The sequence below is a fragment of the Bombyx mori genome, chromosome 26 (genome assembly GCF_030269925.1).
Source record: "Bombyx mori chromosome 26, ASM3026992v2".
Classification (NCBI taxonomy): Eukaryota; Metazoa; Arthropoda; class Insecta; order Lepidoptera; family Bombycidae; genus Bombyx; species Bombyx mori.
Window position 1 is genome coordinate 11150343 of NC_085132.1, and position 26708 is coordinate 11177050.

The 26708-nt window shown below is 37.1% G+C and overlaps 2 protein-coding genes and 1 non-coding gene across 3 annotated transcripts; all 3 read left to right on the forward strand.

Annotated features, from left to right (window-relative positions):
* Positions 1–13: 13 nt before the first annotated feature.
* Positions 14–18076, forward strand: LOC101741662 (uncharacterized). The gene is made up of 3 exons (XM_004926061.5): positions 14–460; positions 5937–6064; positions 17185–18076. The coding sequence occupies exons 1-3, from the start codon at positions 58–60 to the stop codon at positions 17356–17358; spliced, it is 705 nt and encodes a 234-aa protein (XP_004926118.1). The 5' UTR covers positions 14–57; the 3' UTR covers positions 17359–18076.
* Positions 14167–14239, forward strand: Mir2767 (microRNA mir-2767). Its single transcript, NR_107336.1, has one exon. It is a non-coding gene; the product is annotated as a microRNA mir-2767 (primary transcript).
* A 4456-nt stretch (positions 18077–22532) lies between the features above and the next one.
* Positions 22533–25736, forward strand: LOC105841625 (uncharacterized). Its single transcript, XM_021347934.3, has 2 exons — positions 22533–23052; positions 25438–25736. The coding sequence occupies exons 1-2, from the start codon at positions 22533–22535 to the stop codon at positions 25734–25736; spliced, it is 819 nt and encodes a 272-aa protein (XP_021203609.2).
* The last annotated feature ends 972 nt before the right edge of the window (positions 25737–26708 follow it).

The window sequence follows — 26708 nt, forward strand, 5'->3', positions numbered from 1 at the left end:
TGTCTCTCAATCCGTCAGTACTTTACTTAAGCCCGAGCAAAAAACATCATAAAAAAAATGTACACAGTGCTCCTTCTAACCGTCCTTCTTACTACCACATTTGCTAATGAAGACCTCAGCTATAAATACCTCACGAAAGTATACGATGAATGCCAGAAATCGGACGCGATTTTGCCATGTTTGAAGAAGAAAGCTATATTGTTCTTCGATCGGGCCGCCAGGATGGAAACGATACCTTTGCTAGACGGAGTGGACATTGTGAAGGTGTCAAAGACAGATGAAAACGTTCCCATAAGCGAGAATGAGATAGACGCGGCACTCCCCAGGAATTTGCAGGATAAAAATGAAGCCTTAACGCAAATGCTGTGGGATAAAGTGGCGAGTTTCGCTAATTCGAGAACAATACAACTAGCCTTACCGAAGATGACTGGCGCAGAATTAAACAGAGGTGTTGAAGAAGGTAAGTTTTATTTACTTCAAAGCGTAACGTTAGTATAATTAGATTCATGAAAAGAGCCCTCCTTGTAAAATTCAAATCACCTTCCATCATTAATAGAGCCATGGGCTTCGATATCCATAATCACAGTATTTCAAATTGAACGCTACAGCTCCTAATGAGTACTAAAATATTTAGGAATTTATATTGTTATTAGAATTTTATTTATATTTCGAGACTTCAATAAATAAATACACACAAACACGAAATAAGCGAATTCGGATACGGACGATTTTTGCCAAAAGTAGTCAAACATTTTTATTCTTGGATATCCTTTTACATTTATCAGTATTTTAGTCTAGATTACGATACTTTTCTTTTATTACATTTAAAACCGCCCTTCGTTACTAATGATTTCCAATGAAATTTGGCAGCTGAAGTCAAACTAAGTGATAATGCGTCATTACACATATACCGTGCCATATTCGCCCGGGCATTTAAAATTAACATTATTATTTATTGTCATTATTATTAGGGAGTTCAACACTCATATAAATATTAGCCTATCCATTAAGTACATGTATTTCCTACATGGATACCAAGTTTCAAATCAATCGGATGCATGGTTGAGTAGTTATAACGGAACATCCGTAAAAACCACTGTAGATTTATATATTAGTATATATTGTAAATACAACTACTTTTTTCCCTAATTAGTTTAAAAATTAAATATCTCAGTTTATATTCAACGTCAAATATCGCACATCAAAATTAGAACAAAATCATTCGTTAAGTGTTGTTTTGTTGAAATATGAAACATTATCGGTTAAATATTAAGACAATGATTTTGTTTAATGTGTTAAAAAGAAGTACAGAAATCTCACAGAATCCTTACGAGTTCAGAGAGGTTAAAATGTGTTAAAGTTTTCGAATTGTCCCTAATTTAAGAGTATGCTTAGCGCGCTCATCACATGTAGGTACTCACTGACTCGCTGTCCCGTGAAATGTGCCATTGTTTTACGAAAAATCTGATGGTTTTTTGGAGCATAAATAAATATACTATTAAGTCGTATTAACAATCGCGTGTAGATCACTATCGACGCTTGTTTGATATGTGTGTTTAAAATTAATGTTATATGAGTTACAATCCAACACCGTTACTTTCATTTGGACAACGCAATTGAATTCAATTTAATCAACATGTAATTATAGGATCTTATTAATAGAATACGCTGAAGGAATAACATTGTGTAATAAAAATCGAACTCGCAAAATTATAATTTGCGTTATTACTGGTGGTATGACGTCTTGTGAGTCCGCACGGGTAGTTACCAGCGCCCCGCCTATTTCTGCCGTGAAGCAGTAATGCGTTTCGGTTTGAAGGGTGGGGCAGTAGTTGTAACTATACTGAGATCTTACAACTTATGTCTCAAGGTGGGTGGCGGCATTTACGTTGTAGATGTCTATGGATTCCGGTAACCATATAACAACATGTGGGCCGTATAATGCTCGTCCACCTATCTAAAAAAATATGAATTTACACCAAAATTCGAGCATGCTATACAGGTTCCGTGGATCTTATACTACCTACTACTTCACTATTTACTCATCTATTTTCTTTTGTACTGATATATGAGTATATCCCACACTGCGAATCCTGCGGTCCTATATTCAGCCTGTTTCTGCCAGGAACCTACCATAGCGTTTGACCAATATTTCTTTTTCTTGCCCACTTTATATTGTGTCACTACTATAAATTACCAAGCTTAGGAAATAAATAATATCTTCAGTTCACATTAAAGTATTAATTGCCCCCCCATGCTCTCCCATGGATTAGTATTTGTAGACTTTATGTGAAATCGAAGGTGGATACATACTATAACAGAGAGACTACAGTAAAAATGGTAGTATACAATTCTTTTGCATTAGGAGACATTGGGAAGATCATTTAATTGGTCTAAAGTAAACCTTACTGGTGGTAGGACCTCTGTGAGTCCGCGCGGGTAGGTAGCACCACCCTGCCTATTTCTGACGTGAAGCAGTAATGCGTTTCGGTTTGAAGGGTGGGGCAGCCGTTGTAACTATAATGAGATCTTAGAACTTTATATCTCAAGGTGGGTGGCGCATTTACATTGTAGATATCCATGGGCTCCAGTAACCACTTTACACCAGGTGGGCTGTGAGCTCGTCCACCGACCTAAGCAATAACAAAAAAAAAAAGAAATGACATTGGAAAGAATTGAAAGCGCTTTATATATACTTAGCTCGAAAGTAGACCATTTCTAATTCATTAATATAACGACCAAGACATTGACATAGAAAATTTATTATAATAATTATGATGATCATAACGTTATTATTGCTTATAGCGAATATAAATGGTACTTAACAGCTTGCGCCTCTCAATCGATGATAGGTTTTCTTTTTAATGTAGTAAGAAACGCGAGAAGATAGTGCCGGGATAGTTGAAGGGTAAATCTTCAAAGAAATGTTCAGTCGCCACCGCCTCTTCGACTAGAATGGGAAAGGGATACTGCAGCTCGGATTTAAAATAAGAATCACTCTGTAGATCTCATATCACGAAATAAAGTCGTCGTGGCCTAAAGGATAAATTTGGTGTGTAAGCTTGTATGGCTATGCCGGATTTCTAATAACATAGGCGGGTTTTTTTTTTAATAAATGCTTGACACCTCCTCGCAAATGTCTTAGATGATGATGTAATGAGATCATGTAATAAATCAAACTCCCAAATATTTTAATTTCCGTAATTACTATACAATTATGATAAAATAAATTAATAAGCCTTTATTGCTGGTTTATTTAATAATTAATAACTTATTAAGTTACTTTATCTTATTTACCTTTAAACGAGAAAATTTAGTATACAGGGGATTTCGGGGGCGATAAATCGATCTAGCTACGATTTATTTTCAGAAAATGTTGTTTTATTCGTGTTTTCAATAATCAACTCTTCCCGACATCTATTGGCGAATAATAATACTGTTTTTCTTAATTGAGGGCAACTAACCGCTTTAAAGACACAACAAGATGGCGCTATCAAAAAAAAAGCGAGCAAAGCTCGGCCATCATCTAGTGATAACTCAATTTAAGTATTCCGTTGGGCATTCGGTGTAGTTTTCAAAACAGCTTGTCTCTCGATAAAAGCCACCTCTGAAGATTTCTAATATTCTCTATTTTTGGCTATTTGACTCTAATGTGGCCGGCTATACTCTTTACTTCATCTTCCCAACGTTTTGGATGCCTACCTTTTTTCTACAGACGTCCCGTGGGTATGGACGGAAATCAAAAAACAATTTATAAACAATTTCAAAAATCAACATAAGCAAACAATTGAGATAATAGATCACAAACGTGTAGACATTTGTTTTATGATATCCTGGGACCACTCAGAGCCCTCCACCGTGAGAACTTGCCGGCGCACACATTAGCTGACCACATGACGTCAATTAGCATCATCATCACTCCCCATCAGCACTGTGATAACTTCAACGATCTTTGTAAACACCTAATGGACATTATTATAAAGTCATTGCAAGTTGATTTTGTTGTTGGTAATGACCGTGTCAATTTGTCTAGATTTTGTTAGAATCATAAAGGTTCAGTGTGCTTAGTGCGAGTTTTTTAACGTTCTCGATAGAGTAAAAGTTAACTCAAATTTGTATGGAGTTGGAACGTTTGCCGCTAGGGGCGCTGTTCCAACTGCATACAAATTTGAGTTAACTTTTACGCTATCGATAACGTTAATAAACTCGCTTTTTTTTATTCCTACCTAAGCTGATAGCCTTGAGAGGCTATTTCAGCGTAACCTTAACTAGTAGGTGAGCTCACGGGGCTCAAACGGGGCTAACACGAACCCTACCAAGAGCCGTGCTTCGCAGAACCTACCACCGGATCGGAAACGCGACCCACTGAGAAGATCCGGCGAGAAACTCAGTGGGCTGTGTCTGTGGATTAATTTACTCGTCGAGCCCTTCGTCGCAAGCGACGGGTTCGACGAGAACGATGACCGGTGCTTGGGGTACCTAGAAGCACCGTTAATGGATCGGGAGGGTCCGAAATGACGTATTTTGGGCGACGTCGACTGCTTTCCATTCTGTCCGCAGGATCGGGAATAAAACTCGCACTAAGCACACAGAATGTGTGATTTATAAGTTCCTACGTGAGCTGACGCTTTCTCTGTGATAATCCGTAGACTCACCAGTAAAGTCTATAACTTATTCGCATTATCGTGTACCGGATTCTTTCACATGCTTACGTTTCAATACACCGGATACTTTTCGACCGCGGAAATAATGAAGTTAATAATGTTCGTGTAGCAGCATTTTTACTAGTACACATAATATTGAAACGCTAGTTAGCTATCTTCCTATGTAATTAACGAAGCAAATCGGAAGTAGGGTTTTTTATTGATTTATTGTTTCACGTGCAGGAAGGAAACTACAATTACATGTCAGCTTGATTTTTTTCAGTGGAGTATTGTGATTCTTCCATCGCATTTTTCATTAGTCTCTGTATCTGCTACAACGGGGTTAAGGTGCCACTCGTAGTATGCTGGTCCTGGTGTATTTTTTATTGTCTTTTATGTTTTTTTTTTTATTGCCCTTGTAGGCAGACGAGCATACGGCCCACCTGATGGTGGGTGGTTACCGTCGCCCATGGACTTCAACAATGCCAGGGGCAGAGCCAAGCCGCTGCCTCCCGCTTAATACTCTCCACAAGCCTCGTTTGAAGAAGGACGTGTCATAGCGCTCGGGAAGCACCGTTTAGCTCATCATGTCCATAACACAGAGGCACAACCTAGCTGAAAGTCACTGACTCTTGAACCTTTGTGTGATCCTCATTCTCTAATTCCTATCTAGAGTACTAACTTCGGACTTAAAGCCATCATGGGTTGCTGTCACCATTAAGTTGATTTCTTCAATGATTGCATTCTCATTGGAAGAGCAGCTATGCTTGGATATGGACTTGGATATGTTTTTTGAAGTCAATGACGGCATTTTTGTTTTCTGTGGGCAGTAGTAACCACTTAGAATCAGATAGATATGAGTTGACCTGAGTTAGATATTTTTACTTGTAGGTTAGTTACGTTTAGAAAAATGTTCAAGGGCATCCTCCACTTTATTAATAGGTAGGTTAATGTAATTATTTAATGTATTATATTGTGAATAATTTTTTTTTTTCCTTACATTATTCGTTAGGTTATTTTTTGTTATTGTGTTGTTTTGTCATAATTGTAAGGAAAATTGTTGTACAAATTCAGCACTATATGTCTTGTTTTGTCGTGCGCACATAACTTATGTTGCAAGCCAGATTTTGTTTGTTTTTATTTGTGTTTTTTATGTATCTTTAGCTTGTGATGTGTATTGTGAGCCTAATAAAATAAAATAAAATAAAATAAAATAAAATAAAATAGATGGACTTTGAAATCATGCGTCCATGTACAGATGCTTTATCTGATTTGACTTTCAATGGGTTTCAGGACGGGGTAAGATGAAGAAGATGATGGGGATGATGATGATGGGAGCCGCTATGAAGATGGTCGCCATGATTCCCATGGCGATGGCGGGATTATTCGTGCTTGCTGGGAAGGCTCTCATCACAGCTAAGGTATGAATTAACTATTTTACAACTAGGCCTAGAGTTAGGGCCTTTGGGTTTTTGTTACTCGCCATTAATATTCGTTAAACAAATTTACATATCAGAAGCATAACGACGGATGGTTTCGTGGTTAGTTTTTTGGTGTTTCTTGGGATTTCTTCATAGTCTACAAGTTTTTGACCAATTAATAGATTTGATTTACATCAATGAACGCGCATAGATGTGCTTAATACACTAGAACCAGCTTAGATTCAAAACTTTACATTTGAAAAGCTTTAAATAATGAGAGTTGATAACCACGTCTTGTAATGTCGATAAATCATACCAAAAAGGTCCAATTTCATCTAGATGTACCTACCACCAATTTTTCAATTAAAACACAAAAATTCTGAAGAAAAAAAAAGCAGTGAATAGAATACTATATCTATTTTGTGAATTTTTTTATTTTTTTTTGGTAGATGGGTGGACGAACTCGCAGCCCACCTGGTGTTAAGTGGTTACTGGAGCCCATAGACATCTACAACGTAAATGCGCCAAGCACCTTGAGATATTAGTTCTAAGGTCTCAGTATAGTTACAACAGCTGCCCCGCCCTTCGAACCAAAACGCATTACTGCTTCACGGCAGAAATAGACAGGGTGGATGAGATATTTTCAACTGCACACCACCAAAAGTGACAATATCTATATCAATGTTATATTCTCTATATTCGCATTTCAATAGAATTTCCATCCAAATAGGAGACAATACATGATTAACGTTTACAATAGTTACCTTACTTAGTATAGCATTACTTAGTACCTTATTTATTACTATATACCTAACTTTTTATACCCAACAAAAAATATATAAAGTGCTTAAAATAACTAAATATTAAACGCGTTAAAAATATTCAGTGAGGATGTATGTCTCTAGAGTTGTTGCAAGTCCTTATAATCAACTAGGCTTGCCGAATAACGCTATCGCAATGAAAAAAGTGCTTATTTAAAAACAATAAAATTGAAACGATCAGATAGAAAGCGAACAATTATAATCCTCTTCTTACAATCGGTCCAATGGGAATTGTAACATGAGTTTATGAGGTCTCGATTGTAAAATGAACACACGTGTGACACTTTGTTGAAGAAAGCTTGCTGAATACTTATGTGTTAGAAATTAGAAGATATCTTTCTATACCAAGATAAGGTCAACAATAGCAATTCACTAAATATTTTTGAATGTATTTATTTGGGGAACACGGTCTGAATTCCGTTTACACCACAGTTTTGCTTGCCCACTGAGTTTCTCGCCGGATCTCCTCAGAGAGTCCTGATCCGGTGGTAATTTTTTTCGTACGAACGAGGTGTACGAGCTGACAGCCCACCTGGTGTTAAGCGGTCACTGGAGCCCATAGATATCTACAACCGTAAATTCGCCAGATATAAGAGAGATTATAGATATAAGTTCTAAGGTCTCAGTATAGTTACAACGGCTGCTCCACCCTTCAAATCGAAACGCATTACTGCTTCACGACAGGAACTAGGCAGGGCGGTGGTACCTACCCGCGCGGACTCACTAGAGGTCCTACCACCAGTGATTCTGTGGAGCACTGCTCTTGCTAGGGCTAGTGTTAGCAAATGCTCTCAGGTTGAATCCGCAAGCTCACCTACCCTTCCGAGCGTAGCTGTAATAGCCTCTTAGACTACCAGCAAATAGGTAGGGAAAAAAACACCACAATCTGAATGAACTCCATCTTTCACGTGCACATCAAGCTCGTCAGTTTGTACTGTATATGGTTACGTTTGTGTAGCCGTCCAAATATGGTGAGCGAATCTATATATTAATACGTGAAGCAAAAACTTCGTACCCCTTTTTACGAAAATTGCGCGGACGGAGGAATATTATGTTTTCGACACATAAAGACAATATAGAGGAAAAGTGCACAATTTTAATATTTTTTTAAAATAACGCTTATAAGATACCTACATTAAATTAATAAAGAAAATATTACACACACCACCATGTATGTGACACAACACATATATATAAATATACTCTTTGTTTATTGTCAATTGTCAAACTTTTCTTAGTGTTTAAAGTTTGTGGTCAAATTGAGAATATATGAATATTGTTTGTCTTTATTATTATTTATGTATAGAGTAGTTTTAGAGAAATCTGCGATTATAATATATAAGTACAATAGTATTTGACAATAGAACCATAATAATGTTTAAACATAAAATTTCAATTGATTAAAGTCGAATTTCGACTACTGCGGGACCACTAGTATTGTTAATTAAACAAGTGACAGTGTTCTGTGGACACGTCCTTTTATTAGAACTAGATGATGACCGAGCTTTGCTCTTTTTTTTTCTTGATAACGCCATCTTGTTGTCTTTAAAGCGGTTAGTTGCCCTCAATTAAGAAAAATAGTATTATTATTCGCCAATAGATGTCGGGAAGAGTTGATTATTGAAAACACGAAGAAAACAACATTTTCTGAAAATAAATCGTAGCTAGATCGATTTATCCCCCCCAAAATCCCCTGTATACAAAATTTTATGAAAATCGTTGGAGCCGTTTCCGAGATTCAGATTATATACATATTTATATACCAGAATTGCTCGTTTAAAGGTATAAGATAATACAGACAATACTGATGTGCTGTAGGCACAAAGTACGACCCAATAACAAATATTTTACTAAACAGATATAGAAGACTGAAACCTTCTGACACAGTTAGAGAATAACAGTGTTTTATCGTTACTAATCCCGCCGTACTTACAGCGCAAGCTGTGGTTAATCTTTCAACTGTTATTATGTACAGTCAGCAAAAGAAGTCTCGGTAGTTTTCTCAGAGACTAGAATTGCACAAAAAGTTTGGAGATTACGATTAAAAAAAAATCTTAACTAACCGAAATTCGATATATTTGCCACTTATATCGACTCTCTCTTTATTTCGTGATTGGCATTATCGCAAACCATTACCGCATCAATTTGTTGACGAGGCCACTAAGAGTCTACCAGGGATACTACCGAGTTAACCTAACCAAAACCGTACAGTACACGCCATTTTTTATTGCCTACCTCTCTGTCAGCAGCCTCGAGGGGCCATTTTACCTTGACTGGTAGGTGAGCTTACTCAGATCAGCTCAGGGACTCAGCCTGAAAGACATCTGCCCTAGCAAGAGCAGTGTTTCGCTAAGTCTACCACCAGATCAGAATAGCGACCTAGTAAGAAGATCCAGCGAGGAATGCTGTGAAGCAATGACGCGTTGCGGATTAAAGAGTAAGACAGCGGCTGAATTAACGCAATTAATTATTAGACTCTAATAACTGTTTACAAAACCATAGCTTACAATGAGTAAATACTTAATTCTAGCTACATATCTTGGCTCTTTCGTATTTGAAGTTCTCTACGAATGAAAAGGGTATTAAGTGACTAATCCAAGCCTTGTTTGTGTAAAATATGGAAGCTCAAATAATATCCCAATAAAACCAAAAACTTCAGAGTGAGTAGACTGAAATAAAGCGTTTGCTGTTTGAAACATGAAAACGTCTTAAATGCCTATTTGCTACGTGTCAGATAATTGTAATCCTGCTACAGAACTAGAAGTATATTATTTCATACCGCAATTAATAACATTCAATAATAATGCCCAAGAACAAGCCACATTTGGTCATCCGAAGTCGTCGTGGCCTAAAGGATAAGACGTCCGGTGCATTTCTTATCTAACGATGCACCGGTGTTCGACTCCCGCAGGCGGGTACCAATTTTTCTAATGAAATACGTACTCAACAAATGTTCACGATTGACTTCCACGGTGAAGGAATAACATCGTGTAATAAAAAACCAAACCCGCAAAATTATAATTTGCGTAATTACTGGTGGTGGGACGTCTAGTGAGTCCGCGCGGGTAGATACACCACCCTGCCTATTTCTCCCGGGAAGCAGTAATGCGTTTCGGCTTAAAGAGTGGGGCAGTCGTAGCACTATAAAAACTGAAACCTTAGAAGTATTAACTCGATGTAGGTAACCATTTAACATCAGGTGGGCTGTGAGTTTGTCCACCTACTAAGCAATAAAATAAAAAAAAATGTGTGCGTGTACTAGTGTACACACGTAAGAAGTGAAACTTGTTTATGGCCTTATTTTTCGAAAAATGATCTACATGCAACTTTCTAGAAATTGGTTAAATAAAGTTAAATTAGATAAAGTTTAAACAAAAGGATTTTATTATCATAGACATGAATACAAAAAAGTTAAATTAGATAAAGTTTAAACAAAAGGATTTTATTATCATAGACATGAATACAAAACAGATGGCGCGTAACGGAAAAAAGTGACGCGTAACCGAAAAATGTGACGGTAAATTTTTTTCCAACGCCGATAAGGAAGTTTCACTTCAATAAAAAAAAAACAGCCTCAAATTAGGATTCCCTGTACTATGGTAATCAGAGATATATTATGCCCGATGTGGGGAATGGAACCTGCGACCCTCGGCGATAGCTAAGTTCTAACTATTGCATCACCGAGTCAATCAAATAAGATAATTTACTTGAGACCTTGGAACTTATATCTCAAGATGGGTGGCGCATTTACGTTGTGGATGTCTATAGGCTCCAGTAACCACTTAACACCAGGTGGACTGTGAGCTCGTTCACCTATCTAAGCAATAAAAAAAAAATGTAATATGATTAAAAAAGTGTGTTATAAATCAACCTATACGACATTAGGTTCCATTTTAATTCCATCAAATATATTATGTTAACTGAGACTGCTTGCTTAGTGAACACTATCTTACTTCTTTGTTATAATTTCCAATCCAACAGAACTGTAACAAAAGGTTCAATTAAATAATCATTATTTTAAAACTTATCTGGCTGACTGTACTTCAGATAATGTCAAACGAGAGGGTCTTATTCAAATGTAGTACGTTCCAGTCACGCGATATTTTTGTATATCCGTGTTCGAGAAAGTAATTTTATGTTTTAGATGTTATTAACAAAATTGTTTTTGCTTTTGATGGGCGGACTATTCACAAAATGCTTTTTTTTTCTTTATTGTCCGAGCAGGCAGACGAGCATACGCCCAACCTGATGGTAAGTGGTCACCGTCGCTCATGGACATGCAATTCCAGGGGCAGAGCCAAGCCGCTGCCTACCGTTTAATACTCTCCACAAGCCTCATTTGAAGAAGGATATGTCATAGCGCTCGGGAAGCACCGTGGAGGGGAGCTCATTCCCAAGCCGGACTTCCTTACTAGCATCATTGGATAATGGTTATACCGCCCTTCAGACTGAAACGTATGCTTTGCAGCCAAAATAGGCTGAATTCTGACACCTACTATCTGTATAGTTCGGGTCACAGTAAACCTTGCATGCTTGAAAGGAACAATGCAGTTGGGAAATTAAAAAAAATTTGCTAATTGCAAGTTACTTACGTTTTTTTTTATTGCTTAGATAGGTGGACGCGCCCACCTGGTGTTAAGTGGTTACTGGAGCCCATAGACAACTACAACCCGACTTGAGATATAAGTTCTAAGGTCTCAGTATAGTTACAACGGCTGCCCCGCCCTTCGAACCGAAACGCATTACTGCTTCGCGGCAGAAATAGGTATGGTGGTGGTACCTACCCGTGCTGACTCACAAGAGTCCCTACCACCAGTAAAAGCTTAGACAGTCGGCCTACTAAGAAACCTCCACTCGGTGGAAGATCTGTCTTATAATATCGTGGTCTATATTAATAGAGGTGCATCCATATCTATACCTCAAAAAACTTCCTTTGATTTGTATAAGTCAGTTTTTAGTATCAAAGATCAGATAATATAGGCCTTAGATATTCATTTTATATAATGTTTATCATATGTAGATTTAAATTCCCGGTAGTCACTAAAACTAATGTACACATTTCTCTGTCTAATTTGTTTATTATTGCTTATCTATAAGTGACTACATATATTATTATTGTTTGAAACTGTTGATAACAATTTCCTATTTCATTTTAGTAAGAGAAGTTAAAACTTTTGCCTTTATCGTTTATATTCTATTCAGAGAACCGTGTTAGTTTTAATGTATCACGGCGACCTTTAGATTAAGTATAGTTTTAATGGGCCAAACGAAAATCTTATTGAGAAAAGAATATATTAATTTGGTATTGACTAAGCTTGTAAATTCATGATTAGAATGCCATTAAATACCAATGCTTCAAAGTTAGATAACGTACAAATGTTGCCAGTAAATTAAATATTTATTTTTAATATATTGTTCATCAAATTTTCTATAAGACTGTCTTAGTTTTAATACGGACCGCATGTTTTTTTTTATTACCTTTGTAGGCAGACGAGCATACGGGCCACCTGATGGTAAGTGGTCACCGTCGCTCATGGACGTCAGCAATGCCAGGGGCAGAGCCAAGCCGCTGCCTACCAAACCTACCTACCTAATACGGACCGCATGATTTGCGAAAGTAGAAATGGGTGAAACAGTGGTACCGATCCGTCTAGACTCGGATAAGTCCGTAATCCTAGAACATGTGACTGAAGGATTGTGATTTTCAAAATAGACACGACACCGTAAAATATGATTTTACAGTGTCTGAAATCAAATTCTGCAGCTAAATATTATTATAATCCACCCAGCATTTACCTTCGCTCCCTTGATTCAACCGAATATTTTTATGCTCTTTATTATTGACTAGCTGACCCGGCAGACTTCGTAGTACCTCAATCTATAAATAAAAGACCTAAACTTTTGTATAAAATAAACTTAAAAAAAAGAAAAGGAATCCGTCCGACGGGGGGACACATCAAAGGGAAAACAAAATTGGTATTTTTATTTAATTCCGAGCATCTTCATATTTCTCTCTACCTTTTAAACTGAACTTCCACAAATAATTCAAGACCAAAATTAGCCAAATCGGTTCTCGAGTTTTAGCGAGACTAACGAACAGCAATTCATTTTTATATATATAGATTTTATGATGTGTATAAAAAGGTATAACAAAGTTACAAGCAGGGCAGATATAAAAATCTTATAACATACATGTTATAACATAAAGAAGAGTAGCTGTTTGTCCGCGATTTCGCCTGCGTATTGAAGGAAAAGTGAGAGTGTAGTATCCCGTGAGAACGACATGTATTTTCGAAATAAAAAGAGGCTATGTCTCTCTTTTTCTCTCTCCGTGTCACTCTTCTGACCCAATTATATCAGTTTGAAAAAAATCATATCAATTCGTTGCTTCCTTTTGACATAAAAGCAGTACCAACAATTAACGTACGGTTATTATAATTTTTTTAAAGGGATTTTATGTCGTGGTAACTAAGACCTTTAAGTCATGTCTAATTTTAATTTATATTCTTATTTTTATGAAAAATGATGAAATGAAATGAAGATGATTAATTTGAGACATTAATCAACTGGGATGAAATCAAATGAAATGAGATGAGATGATATGGGATGAAATATAATCTCAGTAAAATAGTGGTCATTTACTGAGACTTTTTCATTGGACTTTTTGGAGGATCCCCAGAAGTGACGTCCAGCGGCTTTGTTTCATTTTCCCACATTTGTGAACTTTCACAGATATTAAACAGTTAATAAACCATCGCTATTACACATTTAAGCCCGAAGAAACACTAAATAGACAAAATAAAACAAATCACATAACTTCACTTCTCACGTTTCCGCCAAAAAGTCAAAAAGTCGGTTATCATAATAATAATATGCAGTAAAGATAAATTATTTTAAAATTAAATTGTGGCAAATTAAATTTGTTCTTGCAACCCGAAGACTTCCACTGACGTCATGACAACGGACGCGGTCTCCGTACAGTGTATTCCTAATCACGAACTAGTAGAGTCGTTCTTTTGTTGATATCTTTTGTATTCCGTTCGACAAACCACTGACTCTGACAATGTCAGACGTCAGATAGATTAAAAAAGTATTAGGACAGAGAATTAAAAAAAAAAAGTTTAACTGTTACCGCTTAAAATGTTTGTGATCTCCGGATGAGATGATATTAAAATAGGTTTTTATCGTTTGTCTATAATGTTCTATTTTATCTAACCTTCAATTACCAAACAAACAGTTCAAAATTACTTAGATTACAAAATTCGATTCCAGTAATGCATTACCGTTGTTTCAAGTAAATCTCGTGCGGTTTGTCTCATTCCGAACCGTATGAGATTTACTTAAAATGATTGTGATATTCGACTTTACTATCGAAATTGTCGTTGGGCGCTAACGGACCGACCTTCGAGACCACGGCGACGGTACGTGACAACTTGTTGTTTAAGCTACGTTCGATGTTCTTTAGAAAAATAGATTAAAAAGATGTGTAGTATCGTGGGACATGGGGATAGGAACGAACTTCCTTATTACAAAAATATTAATTTTAAGTTCTATCCGAGGTTTATAGAAAATAAAACTGGAGGTTCCGCAACTACAACAACCCACGGTCATTCGGTAACGTGCGAACTTATTGTGGTACACTTCATTCACGGTTGTTTGCATAAGAGTTAGTGTATTGCGCAAACGAACGCTCTGAGATCGTGGTCAATAAATGATAAAAAAAAAACACGTGTGGCACTCGGGGACTACCGCGGTAAAGCTATTGCAAAGCATTTTTTATCAACTTATGCAATTACAATTAGACAATAATAATTTAATATTAAAACAATAATAAAAATAAGACCACGCTATATTTATAAACATTAACAAAAGCAAAACATTCACTGTCCCCTTCACACTTATAAGCTAGACCGCGTGAGAGAGAGAGATGGGCAGACTTTTCATGATGCCCATGCAGTGCGACGTCACGCCGCGCGCTTATTCACAAACACTACACCAGCGCAACGTGTGAATGTGTTGAACGCGAGCTACATGGTAGGCGTAGTGGGGTGTCCGGTTATTTTCGTTACGGAATTTCTTGATTCAGTCGCCGCGCTCAAGGCCCGCGATAGAAGCTATGCAATAGCTTAAAAATTATGTTATTTTTTGTACGTTATTACAAAGTTAAGCCGTACACTGTGTGCATTACTAATAAAAATCTGACGTTACGGACGTTTTTTCCCGGTTAGGGTACCCCTCCGCATCGTCCCATAAGGAACTTCGTTCCAAAAACTATTTGAAGTTCATGTTACATCATTTTACTGTTTCCGCGATCGCTAGCGAATTTTTTAAGATGAGTTTGCATATACAATCTCCGAGCAATAATATTCGGAATGCCTGCTGAGTTTCCAATCCTGTGGACCGAATGGTAAACAGTCGACGTCGCCCTAAGCACGTCATTGCGGATCCTCCTGATCTATTAACGGTGCTTTTAGGCACCACAAGCACCGGTCACCGTCCTAGTCGAACCCGTCGCTTGCGACGAAGGGCTCGACAAGCGAACTAACCCATAGACACAGCCCACTGAGTTTCTCGCCGGATCTTCTCAGTGGGTCGCGTTTCCGATCCGGTGGTAGAATATGCGAAGCACTGCTCTTGATAGGGTCAGTGTTAGCAACACTCCCGGTTTGAGCCCCGTGAGCTCACCTACACGTCAAGGCGAAACTGAAATAGCCTCTCAAGGCTATCAGCATAGGTAGGAAAAAAAAGAGTTTCCGAGTCGCCGAATCCTCTCAACGATTCCGATCCGGTACTAGATGCCTTCACGAAGAAGCTCTTGAAATATTATGTTTCCTTTAGAAGTGCTCAGGCAGCTGGTAACAAATCTGAATCTGACTGAGCCCGTATTCGCGCACCTGGTAAAACTGGAAAGCCTCCGGGCCACCACTAAGCCTTCCTTCATAATCACAAAGTGAATGTCACCTTGACACCTGGTGGATGGCGACATTCCGTAATCCTGTTACCTAATGCATGTAATAACATAAGTAGCATGATTCTACATGAAGCATCCTCTAACCATCTCAAAAAGACCTATTCTAAAACAATTAAATTCACCTAATTTTTCTGCTCTTTCCATTTCCTTATCAAATAAACTACGCACTTCGGCAAACAGAGCGTTCCTATATACCTCATTACTTATCTAAGTCGTGAAGGTCAAAATGTTTTCCTCATCAATTTTCCTTTTAAGCATGCTTTTGTTTGATCGAACTAATTTGCAATGCTACCTTGGAAACTGACGGGGTCATTGATCGTGTTAATTATAAATTATTGTTTATCTTCCTGCATGTAGCTTTACTAGCCAAAGCCGGCCCGCAAACCTTGCTGACCTTTGATCTGACCTTAATCCGATTGCTACCAATCTTCAGGGGATTAGCCGCTCACCAAATCTGAAGGTTTTATGAAAATCCTCTCGAAATCGGTTCGGCTGCTTCGGAGCCTATAGAGACACACACATATACACATGTCTACTGGTGGTAGGACCTCTTGTGAGTCCACACTGGTAGGCACCACCACCTTGCCTATTTCTACCGTGAAGCAGTGATGCGTTTCGGTTTGAAGGGTGGGGCAGGCGTTGTAACTATACTGAGACTTTAGAACTTATATCTCAAGGTGGGTGGCGCATTTACGTTGTAGATATCTATGAGCTCCAGTAACCACTTAACAACCAGGTGGGCTGTGAGCTCGTCCACCCATCTAAACATTAAAAAAAACATCATCTTTTATATGATGTGTGTATACAGACTTTTGTCGAGGCCTTACGTTGTGCATTTTTTTTGGAAATTCAATAATGAAACGTATTAATTGCAAAGTCTTAAGCTGAGATTTTCTCCTGTGTTATGGGTACCACATACCTAGATCTACAAACAACTCCTGACTATACCGAGCTTAAATAGTAGCTAATGGGTTGAAGTCTTGAAGTCGTATACTCTTTAAACGAAGTAAAAAGTCATTTACATAAAGCTATCTTATGCTGTATTTTTTTTCTTTTATTGCTTTGGTTGGTGGACGAGCTGACGGCCCGCCCAGTGTTAAGTGGTCATCGGAGTCCATAGACATCTACAACGTAAATGTCGCCACCTACCTTTAGATATAATTTCTAAGGTCTCAGAATAGTTACAACGGCTGCCCCGCCCTTCAGACCGAAACGCATTATTGCTTCACGGCAGAAATAGGCAGGGTGGTGATACCTACCCGCGCGGTCTCACAAGAGGTCCTACCACCAGTAACAGCATTTTTGAAATGTAATCATTTTAATTCCAGATCGCATTACTGCTCGCCGGTATTATGGTGCTTAAGAAACTCATGTCCCAGAAGGGGGGCGGTGGTGGGGGAAACGAAAGCCACGGCTGGTCCTCGGGCGGAGGCGGCGGAGGCTGGGATAGGCGAGCCTATGACGCGGCTGAGTTGGCCTATTCCGCTTATAAAAGAGAATAGATATTCCTATTAATAATTTATTGGTTCTTATTTAGTAATTTATTTATTAATAGGTTTCTAAGTAACTTATTGTCTCGTTATTAAGAAATTAAAATTACATTAATTTAATTAATATTTATTTGAATAATGATTAAATTTATTTTATTTATTTATTAAATAATTATAACAGAAGTGTAAATTGATTTATTTAATGTTACACATTTCTGATCAATGGTAAATTTTCTTTCGCTTAAGCTATTTCCCACCACATTACTATGAAATTATTCACTAAGCATTTTAAAAAATATATAGTATTTCATTTTCATTATTGTAATATATAATTTATTTTACTCATTTTAATTGTTGTTCCTATTATTTTGTTTATTTCATAAAATGTAAATAGTATTATAAATACTAGCGTTTAAGTAAATAAGTAACTTTATAAATACACACGTATAATGTTTATAAAATATAAATTACCATTATAGAAGTACTTTTTCGAAGAAAAAAAAATTCTATTTTTAACGTGCGACTCGATAAAAAATTGTAGAAAATAAATAAATTTATGCTACTATTTATTTTAGTTTTAAGGATAATTAATTATGAATGAAATAAAAAACATGTATTGTTTTGTTCAAATATAATTTTCTTCGTCATTTCATATCATTATATAGTTTTTTTTTATTGCTTAGATGGATGGACGAGCAGAAGATATAAATAAAATAAAGAGGAAAGATTTTTCTGTTTGTTTGTATTGAATAGGCCCGAAACTACTGAACCGATTTGAAAAATTCTTACACTGTTTGGAAGCTACACTATATCCGAGTGACATAGGTTATTTTTTTTTTCACAAAAATTAGGGATCCTTACTAAAAGTTTTGTTAAAGACCCGAGCGAAGCCGGAGCGGGCCACTAGTTTAGATTAAATACAGTGCTGTTTTTAGGTTTACTAATATAAAGATAAGGACCAAGTGTCTAATACTTAGAAAAAAAAAAAACTAAATGTGTTTAGTAATTCTTGCCAGATGCACGCATACATCTATCAAGACCCGGATTCCTTCCTAATCGTTTCTCTTTGAATATAGAACATGCATCGAGTATTAAAAATGAAATCCAAAAAAATACCTAATTTCTGGGAGTACAACGTATTTTGAATTTGTACCTTCCTGCCGACCGGTGAAACATTTTTGAATGAGAGGAGGACGACAGATCGTATGCATATACATATGCATTAAGTATTTAATGTATCAACAAAACTAAGTAAATCAGGTCAACGGAAATTAATTGCCACAAAAACATCGCCTAACTATCAATTAATTTACCAATCTCAATGCCCTAGGCCTCAACTATCGGAATTCTACTAACCACAATACTAAAATAACGTGGACATAAATATTGAAAAAAGCTGAAGCGATAATTAAAATTCCCAAGCATACAAAAAATAATGACAAAGACATACAAAAATTAATATTAAAGAACGTTGGAGTTCCGTACATTTCAGTTATTACTTCACAAATATTAGATATACCTAAGTTATTAGCCAACCAAAGTAGCAAAGGTTTTTCTATCACTTATTAAGGTAAAGCTGTCAAAAAAAGGCATATCTTCTGGTAGAAAGTGGATTCATGAACATTTGCAATGCCACGGGTGAAATTCACTGCCGACTGCAAAATCAATACCTAGTTACAGAAAGCTAGTAGGGCTCGAAGGAACATTTTTCGAAATGTTCTCCTTCTATCTTTCGCCATTTTCGCTACATACCGTATGGCTTTGGAACAAAATACACGGTATTCCAGTCTTAAAATAAATATACATTCTGCCAAAATTTATAAATCGAGAACGGGAATACATCTTAGACGAGGTAGGTGAAGGTTCCAGTTGCAAAATATAAAATGTACTTAGTGTCTTGTAAGACCTGTTTTTAATACATATATATTGGTTCTCCTAACCGATACTGGCTGCTAATCGATCGTGAGAAATAAGAAGTTGATGGAAGGATTAAGGAACTCATATTATCTGTTAAACATTTATTTGTAGAAAAAAAGTTTCATGTTTGAATATTACATTACATTTTTCATTTTGTTCGTGCGTTTGTCACTGAACTCCATCTATGCGTCAGATGTGATGTTTGATTTTTTTTATAGATTTTCACTACTATGACATTACTTTGAAGCCACAGTATTTTAAATACTTATTTTTTGCATTTAAGTAATAATAAAAATAATTATTACAATTCTATTCGATTCACCTGGTGGTAGGACCTCTTGTGAGTCCGCACAGGTTGGTACCACCACCTTGCCTTTGTCTGCCGTAAAGCAGTTCGGTTGGGACAGCCGTTGTAATTATCCTTATGCGCGGGGACCTCGAAGGAGGTTCGGCCCCCAGCCCGAAAAAAAAAAAAAAAGCCGTAACTATACTAAGACCTTAGAAGTCATATCTCAAGGGATTTTGAAGTCGCCGTGGCCTAAAGAATAAGACGTCCGGTGCATTCGTATCGAGCGATGCACTGGTGTTCGAATCCCGCAGGCGGGTACCAATTTTTCTAATGAAATACGTACTTAACAAATTTGAATTCCACGGTGAAGGATTGAATTCCACGATTGAATTCCACGGTGAAGGAATAACATTGTGTAATAAAAATCAAACCCGCAAAATTATAATTTGCGTAATTACTGGTGGTAGGACCTCTTGCGAGTCCGCACGGGTAGGTACCACCGCCCCGCCTATTTCTGCCGTGAAGCAGTAATGCGTTTCGGTTTGAAGGGTGGGGCAGCCGTTGTGACTATACTGAGACCTTAGAACTATATCTCAAGGTGTGTGGCACATTTACGTTGTAGATGTCTATAGGCTCCAGTAACGACTTAACACCAGGTGGGCTGTGACCTCGTCCTCCACCTACCAAAGCAATGAAATAAAAAGGTGGGTGGCGCCATTTACGTTGTAGATGTCTATGGGCACCGATAACCACTTATCATCAGGTGGACTGTGAGCTGTCCAACCATATATGCAATAAAAAAGCTAAAAAAAATTGTTCGCGTTGTAATGTTAAAATATTATCACATTTAAAATGACGGTACTCCAAATGATGCCAATTAACGCAATTACGCACGTGCTTCCTCATTTTCACTGTGCACGCGCTATCACGTGACGTTACAATCAATGCGAAATGTTTCCGATATAACTTATACATATTTCGTTCAACTTAGAAATGTTATTAGAAAAAACTGAATGACGAAGTGGCAGAATAATTGCCATAAATGGCTAACAGATTACGTACAATGTGGCAGCAACTCAACCAAAATCTGAATATTGTGACTCAGGAGACCAACAACGCCCTAGACCGGTAATGGGCAAAGTACGGCCCGCGAGCCAACTCCGGCCCGCGGAAGTATTTAATCCGGCCCGCCGAGAGCCCGTTCATACTAAATATTCTAGTCAGCATTTTGGCGCGTAAAATAAAATCTGACGTTTATAATTGAAAATCTTCGAATTTTTAATAAAAGCTCCAATTCGTCAAGGGTGTTTTGAGCTTTCATTATCTCATAATTAACTTGCCATCATTATAATTATCTCGGCAGTCTGTCACAGGTATTAGTATCTATCACACACCTCACGTCTCACACGCCTAACAAGGCGTAATAGTAAAAGGTATTTTGTTTATTAAAAATCTTTAATACAAAATGCATTTTTTCTTTAATTCTGGCCTTCCTCTAAAATTTCTTAAACTTTGCGACCCGCCATTAAAAATGTTTGCCCACCACTGCCCTAGACACATCTTTACAAATCCACTCCATCCACTAACTCGACCATTAGATGCCTGCAGCTTTAGCAATAGGAGCTGGCATAGGGACCCTGACTCATGACATCAGCCCGCTGACTTGCTCGCCAAATCTGCTCAGCGGATCGTGATTTCTTAACCAGCAGTAGATACATTCCCGAAGCAGATGTTATAAAATCCCACCCCTTCTAAAACTAACTTAAAAATTAACTTAAGATCGACTTAAAACTCCATACACATTCAAAAGTTCCAAATAGACTATTTACTGATGGTAGGACGTCTTGTGCGTCCGCACGGGTAAGTACGACCACTCTGACTATTTCTGCCGTGGAGCAGTAATGCGTTTCGGTTTGAAGGGCGGAGCAGTCGTTGTATTGATAAAAGTGAGACTTTACAACTCATGCCTCGAGGTGGGTGGCAGAATTTACGTTGTAGATGTCTATTGGCTCCGTTTACCACTCAACACTAGGTGGGCCGTGAGCTCGTCCACTTATCTAAAGAATATATGAATAAAATTGAATTTTCTCTGATCTTATGGATCCTGGAAATGCTCACTAAAACTTTCAAACACTTTTAAACACTAAAACTATGAAGCTTAATGTATAAACACCTCATCTCAGCGTTAGTTAGCATTAAATACACAACCATCTTTGTTAGACACAATGTACACTTTACATTGTTTACTTAGCCTAATAGCTTAACCTAGTTGTCTAGTACGTATTAACAAAAAATACCTCTATTAAAGTCTTCATTGATTCAATGGTGACAGATGTTAGAAATAAAGCAGGCAAGTTTGTAATGAACGCCGTTCCAGTGATTGCTCTCGCCTATTTGTAGCGGTTCAATGCATCGCCTCAGATGATGGACGATTGAAGTGTCTCGCGTAGTTTCCTTCCTGACTCTTGGCGAAGTACACTCGAAGATAGATCACGGCAAAGAAACTAACTTTTTAAAAATCTTTTATATTTTGTAGAAACATTTCGGTGGTGAATCTGATTTTGACTCGTCATCAAAATTCAAGCAGTCCAATAAGAAACAATATGACATGAAAATAAGTATAATGAGACGTTGACTATGAGACAAATTACCCCCAATCTATAGGAGAAAAGTGGATTAATATCAAGGAACTATTAGCGGAAGAAGCGGCGCGTGGTGGCCGCGACGACAACACGCGAAGACACACCAGTTCGGCTGCTTTTGTGTATTGGAATCGCAGCTGAGGAAGCCAAGGGGACCGTCCGACCGTGAATAGCCGGGAAAATGTAACTTTATACTTACATGTATAAATATAACACGAACGAACGATAGTGATTCAGTTTTGCGCGACTGCTTGCAGAAAAATGGTGCAATAAACGTGTCGATGCACTTATGTTGAAAGTGAAGCCATTTCAATCAAATTAACGTGGACATTATCAAGATGGAGTTCAAGTTGCAGTGGCAGTTTGTGTTATGTTTTATTGTTATGTCAACCGCTGATAACGATTATGAGAACAGATTGACCAAGCTTTGGTCCATGAGCGGAGCGTCGGATGGTGCGGGATCGGCGGTCGTGAACGTGACCAGTGCTTCTATAGTCATCCAACCATCGAGCTACAGCAGACCGAAGACTCAGAACAGGAAATACGCTTTCAGACCCAGAGCTATACCACTAAAGAAGGAGGAACCACAAATTGAGAGGAACGCCTACTATTCACAGGATAATATGAAGAATTACAAATCTGAAGCACTTTTCCCTGGTGATTATGTGCCGATTGCCACAGAGAAAAGTGGGAATTCCAATGGTATCTTTGGATCTGGGGGGCCCTTCCAACCCCAAACGATACCTTTGATAAGGAATGAGGAATTTCAGAAGAGATCTTTGGATGTGAATGAAGAACCGATTATCGAGAAACCTGAAGGATTCTCGGAGCCTACAGCTTCAAGGAGATCAATTTCGGGTCAGTAACTTTAACGCATGCTAGTTAATTATTAGGCATTATTTAATAGTATTATAGGGCTACTTTGGGAATATGACTTAGACGTCGTTACCCTTAAAGAGTTTGTGTAGTTTACAAGAAAAAATATTTAAATTTTCAATTGAAACATTTTTTATTTTTTGACAGCTGTGGGGGAGGGGCCCATTAAGCATGTAATGTCTAGACTTAAACTGAAATAATGATTTGTTCATAGAAATTAAATGATTTTCACGACATATTGAGCACACCGTGAACTCCCTGAAACCTGTATTTTTGGCTTTTTAAGACTAGTTTACTACATATTCCTATAACATAATTTAACAAGACACTTTATTTCAAAATGGCACATTGGGGTTCAAAGGGCCACTTGGTCTCCAGATGGAGAATGAGAGATAGGGTCGTACCATCAATTTTTCAGAAATTTATAGTTATATGAAGTACGTTCAAAAATACTTTCACCTATAGGCTCTGTACTGACATTGATAATTGCGTTAAGGACGACTGATTTTTTAACATTATTTTCGTTGTTATTTTGCCACAGTACTTTTCTCTTACTCATGCATTAACTGTTGTTCATTATTTTACCGTTTCAAAATCATATCACCTTTAATACAATATCCAAAGTCAATGACTGGAAACATTTCTACAAACCCCCTCATTATCCTCCGTTACCACTCTCACCGGAATTCTGAATGTTACCAATCTTTTCCGCTGTTTCAAATATCTATCATCAGATCGTCACGGCTTAAGGGTTATTTGGAAGTTGTCAGCGAGTGCTTCCTTCAATGAGATAGTTATTAATTGGATGACTACTATTTGTCGTCAATTCTTCAAGTTACATTTTGGAATGTTCATTGAACTATTTTGATAAATTAATGGAATACAAAATCCGAATCAGGATTCATTTCCTTTTTCATTTTGGATCATTACATTCATTTTGGAACTAGTGGGCTTATCAATATTGTATATAAAGAACATTTCTTCCACTGACTTTCAGTTTTCACTTTCAGTTTTCAGTTGCTTTTTGTAATTTAAACAAGAAAACTAATTGAAAAAGTAAGACTTTTCTTTCAAAGTGTCCACCGAACTGTATCAGCTTTAGTCACGAGTATATTTAAACAAATACTTCATTGTAATTTTTGGATAATTTCCCTTCATATTAAAATTCCTATCAAGTTTAAAAAGCGTAGAATAGACAAAGAACTATAAGTATAAAAATTGCTATCCGTTTTTACAACTATGTACTTTCATTGAAGATAGTTCGTTACATTTTCTGATTGGAGATTATCCATTACACTTGTACTATATATCAAGATTGGATTGTTATTTCTCCAGCACGCAATGTATGATATATCTAATTATAGTATTGCTTTCTAATAATTGATACAATTAGTATGCACGGTAGAGTGGCTATTGTTATTGTCAAAGTTATTTTTTTAATATCGTAATTATTACGTTCAAGATTATCTGAGAGTACGCAATTATGAGAATCAGAAATTTACATTGATATAATGGATTTATTGTTTTAAAAAAGATAATTTTTTTGGCGAAGAAGTAGGTATAAAATCTCGTGGTACCCTTGGTTCGAATTAGCTACCGAATCCGGAGTATAGACTACTCATTTTGAGACATAAATAAGTCTTTATTACATTAAAACAACCCTCCAAGCAACTTTTTATGCTTAAAGCTGATATTGACTGAAGATGATATTTTCACAAGTGGGTACGTTTCTTCACTATCACATAAAATTGAGCAAAGTTGTTAGATAACGCAAGTTTAAATCTCTACTTGATTATGGAAAAGTTAAAATATGTATTGTTGTTTCAAATCGTACACAATTGCTTCCAGCTTTTTTCTTGAAGCCTCTAGAATAGCATCTAATAGGTCGACGGTTGTAGAACGTCGAGGGAATCTGGCAGTAGGCAACGGCTTGGCTGTATCTCTGACACTGCTGATGACTACGGGCAACGGTGACTATTTCTCATGAAGTAGACTGTATGCTGGCATGCCTACAAAGCCAATTAAAAAATCCCCTGGATCCGGACAGCGTAGAACCGGTGATTTTGGCGAACCTAATGGAAAGCCAAAGACCAGCAATGAATGTCTATAGGCTGATGATAGTAAATCACATAATTGGGCTGATCCGTGCCTAAGGGCTGTGATGTGAAAAAAATATGGTTTTCGTAGTGTAAATGTCATTTACGAATTACTGCAGTTGTATTGAAGCCATAACCGCAAAACAGAGAGTATCTACTTTCAAAGACTATTGGGTTTTTTACTATACAGCTACCAAAAAGTCCGATTTTATCAGCTTTGCTACATATCTCTAGAATGTAATTAAAAAATTAAAAAAAAATTCTATTTTAGATTACTTTGGCGTTGAAGAGGATGAAGATGAAGAAGATGACGAAGACGGCGAATATGAAGCTGAAGGCTTAGAAGGAGATACAGAACTGAAATCAAAGAACAAAAAGAAAAAAAAGCTAAAAACGAAGAAATTGAAGAAATACATGCTACCACTACTCTTAGCTTACAAGATGAAATATTTCGCTCTAGTCCCGGTCATGATCGGTGGTCTGGTATTACTGGTAGGAGCTACAGGGCTAGCCGGGTTCTTCTTTGCTCTATTTGCAGCCGTTATGGGCCTACAGAAAGGAGACTATTAAAAATGTAATAAACAAAGTCGACGCTCAGAGTTGCCATCCATACATAATTTAAGATGAGTGAATTTCGAATTTAAAAACTATGACACACTTTAATGATTCGTTTTTGAAGTCACATCCAGATAATTAGTTCTCTTTTGTTTTTTGAAAACGATTCGTGTTTTGTGGTTTGAACTTCAAAATTATTAAGATTTAGGTGCTCGCGCTGTTGTAAATATTAGATTTCATATTTCATATGTACATTAAGTGTAAGTTATTTATTGTAAGTTAATGAGAATGATATTAGTAAGTTACCACTGAAGTGAATTGATAGATTATCAGAAAATATAAAGGGAATGCTTTTATTGTTTTGCCTTTTATTTCTCTGACGCATTAGTCTTTAACTTTAAGAATCTAAAAAGATGAATTTTTTTTCTGCCTCTAATTGCTTAAGTAATTTGGCCTCCAAATAAATAACATTACAGTACAGTAACCTGTAATATGTAATATGTTGAGGCCCTTTGAGGCTATCCATAAATTAAGCCATTCTTTATTACGTTTTTTTAAATTATTTAGATGAGTGCATCCAGCACCTTTTAGGCTGTGACGACTTCAATGCGTTTTTATGAGCAGAACTGCTGGTCAGACAGACTATTGGCCATCAAACGGAATAAACAATAATTGGATGAACGCAATAGGAGATATGATGGGTAGGCGTCTTATTTGGGCGTTTCTAAGTAGATTTTCACGGATTTTGGCAACGTTGGCTGAACTTTGCCAGAGAATCTGTCGAAGAATTAATCACATTAATTGAGTTAAATACCATTCCCTATTGATTGTTTCGTTCGGTTCTAATGGCTCGTAATAAATAGCGCCGCCTGGTCTCACCAAATACACAACATAACCTTTGCAGCGTGAATATTAGCTTCGTAAGGTACTCAAGTTCCTTGTTTTTTTTTTTATCGCCTAGTTGTGTGGACGAGCTCACAACCCACC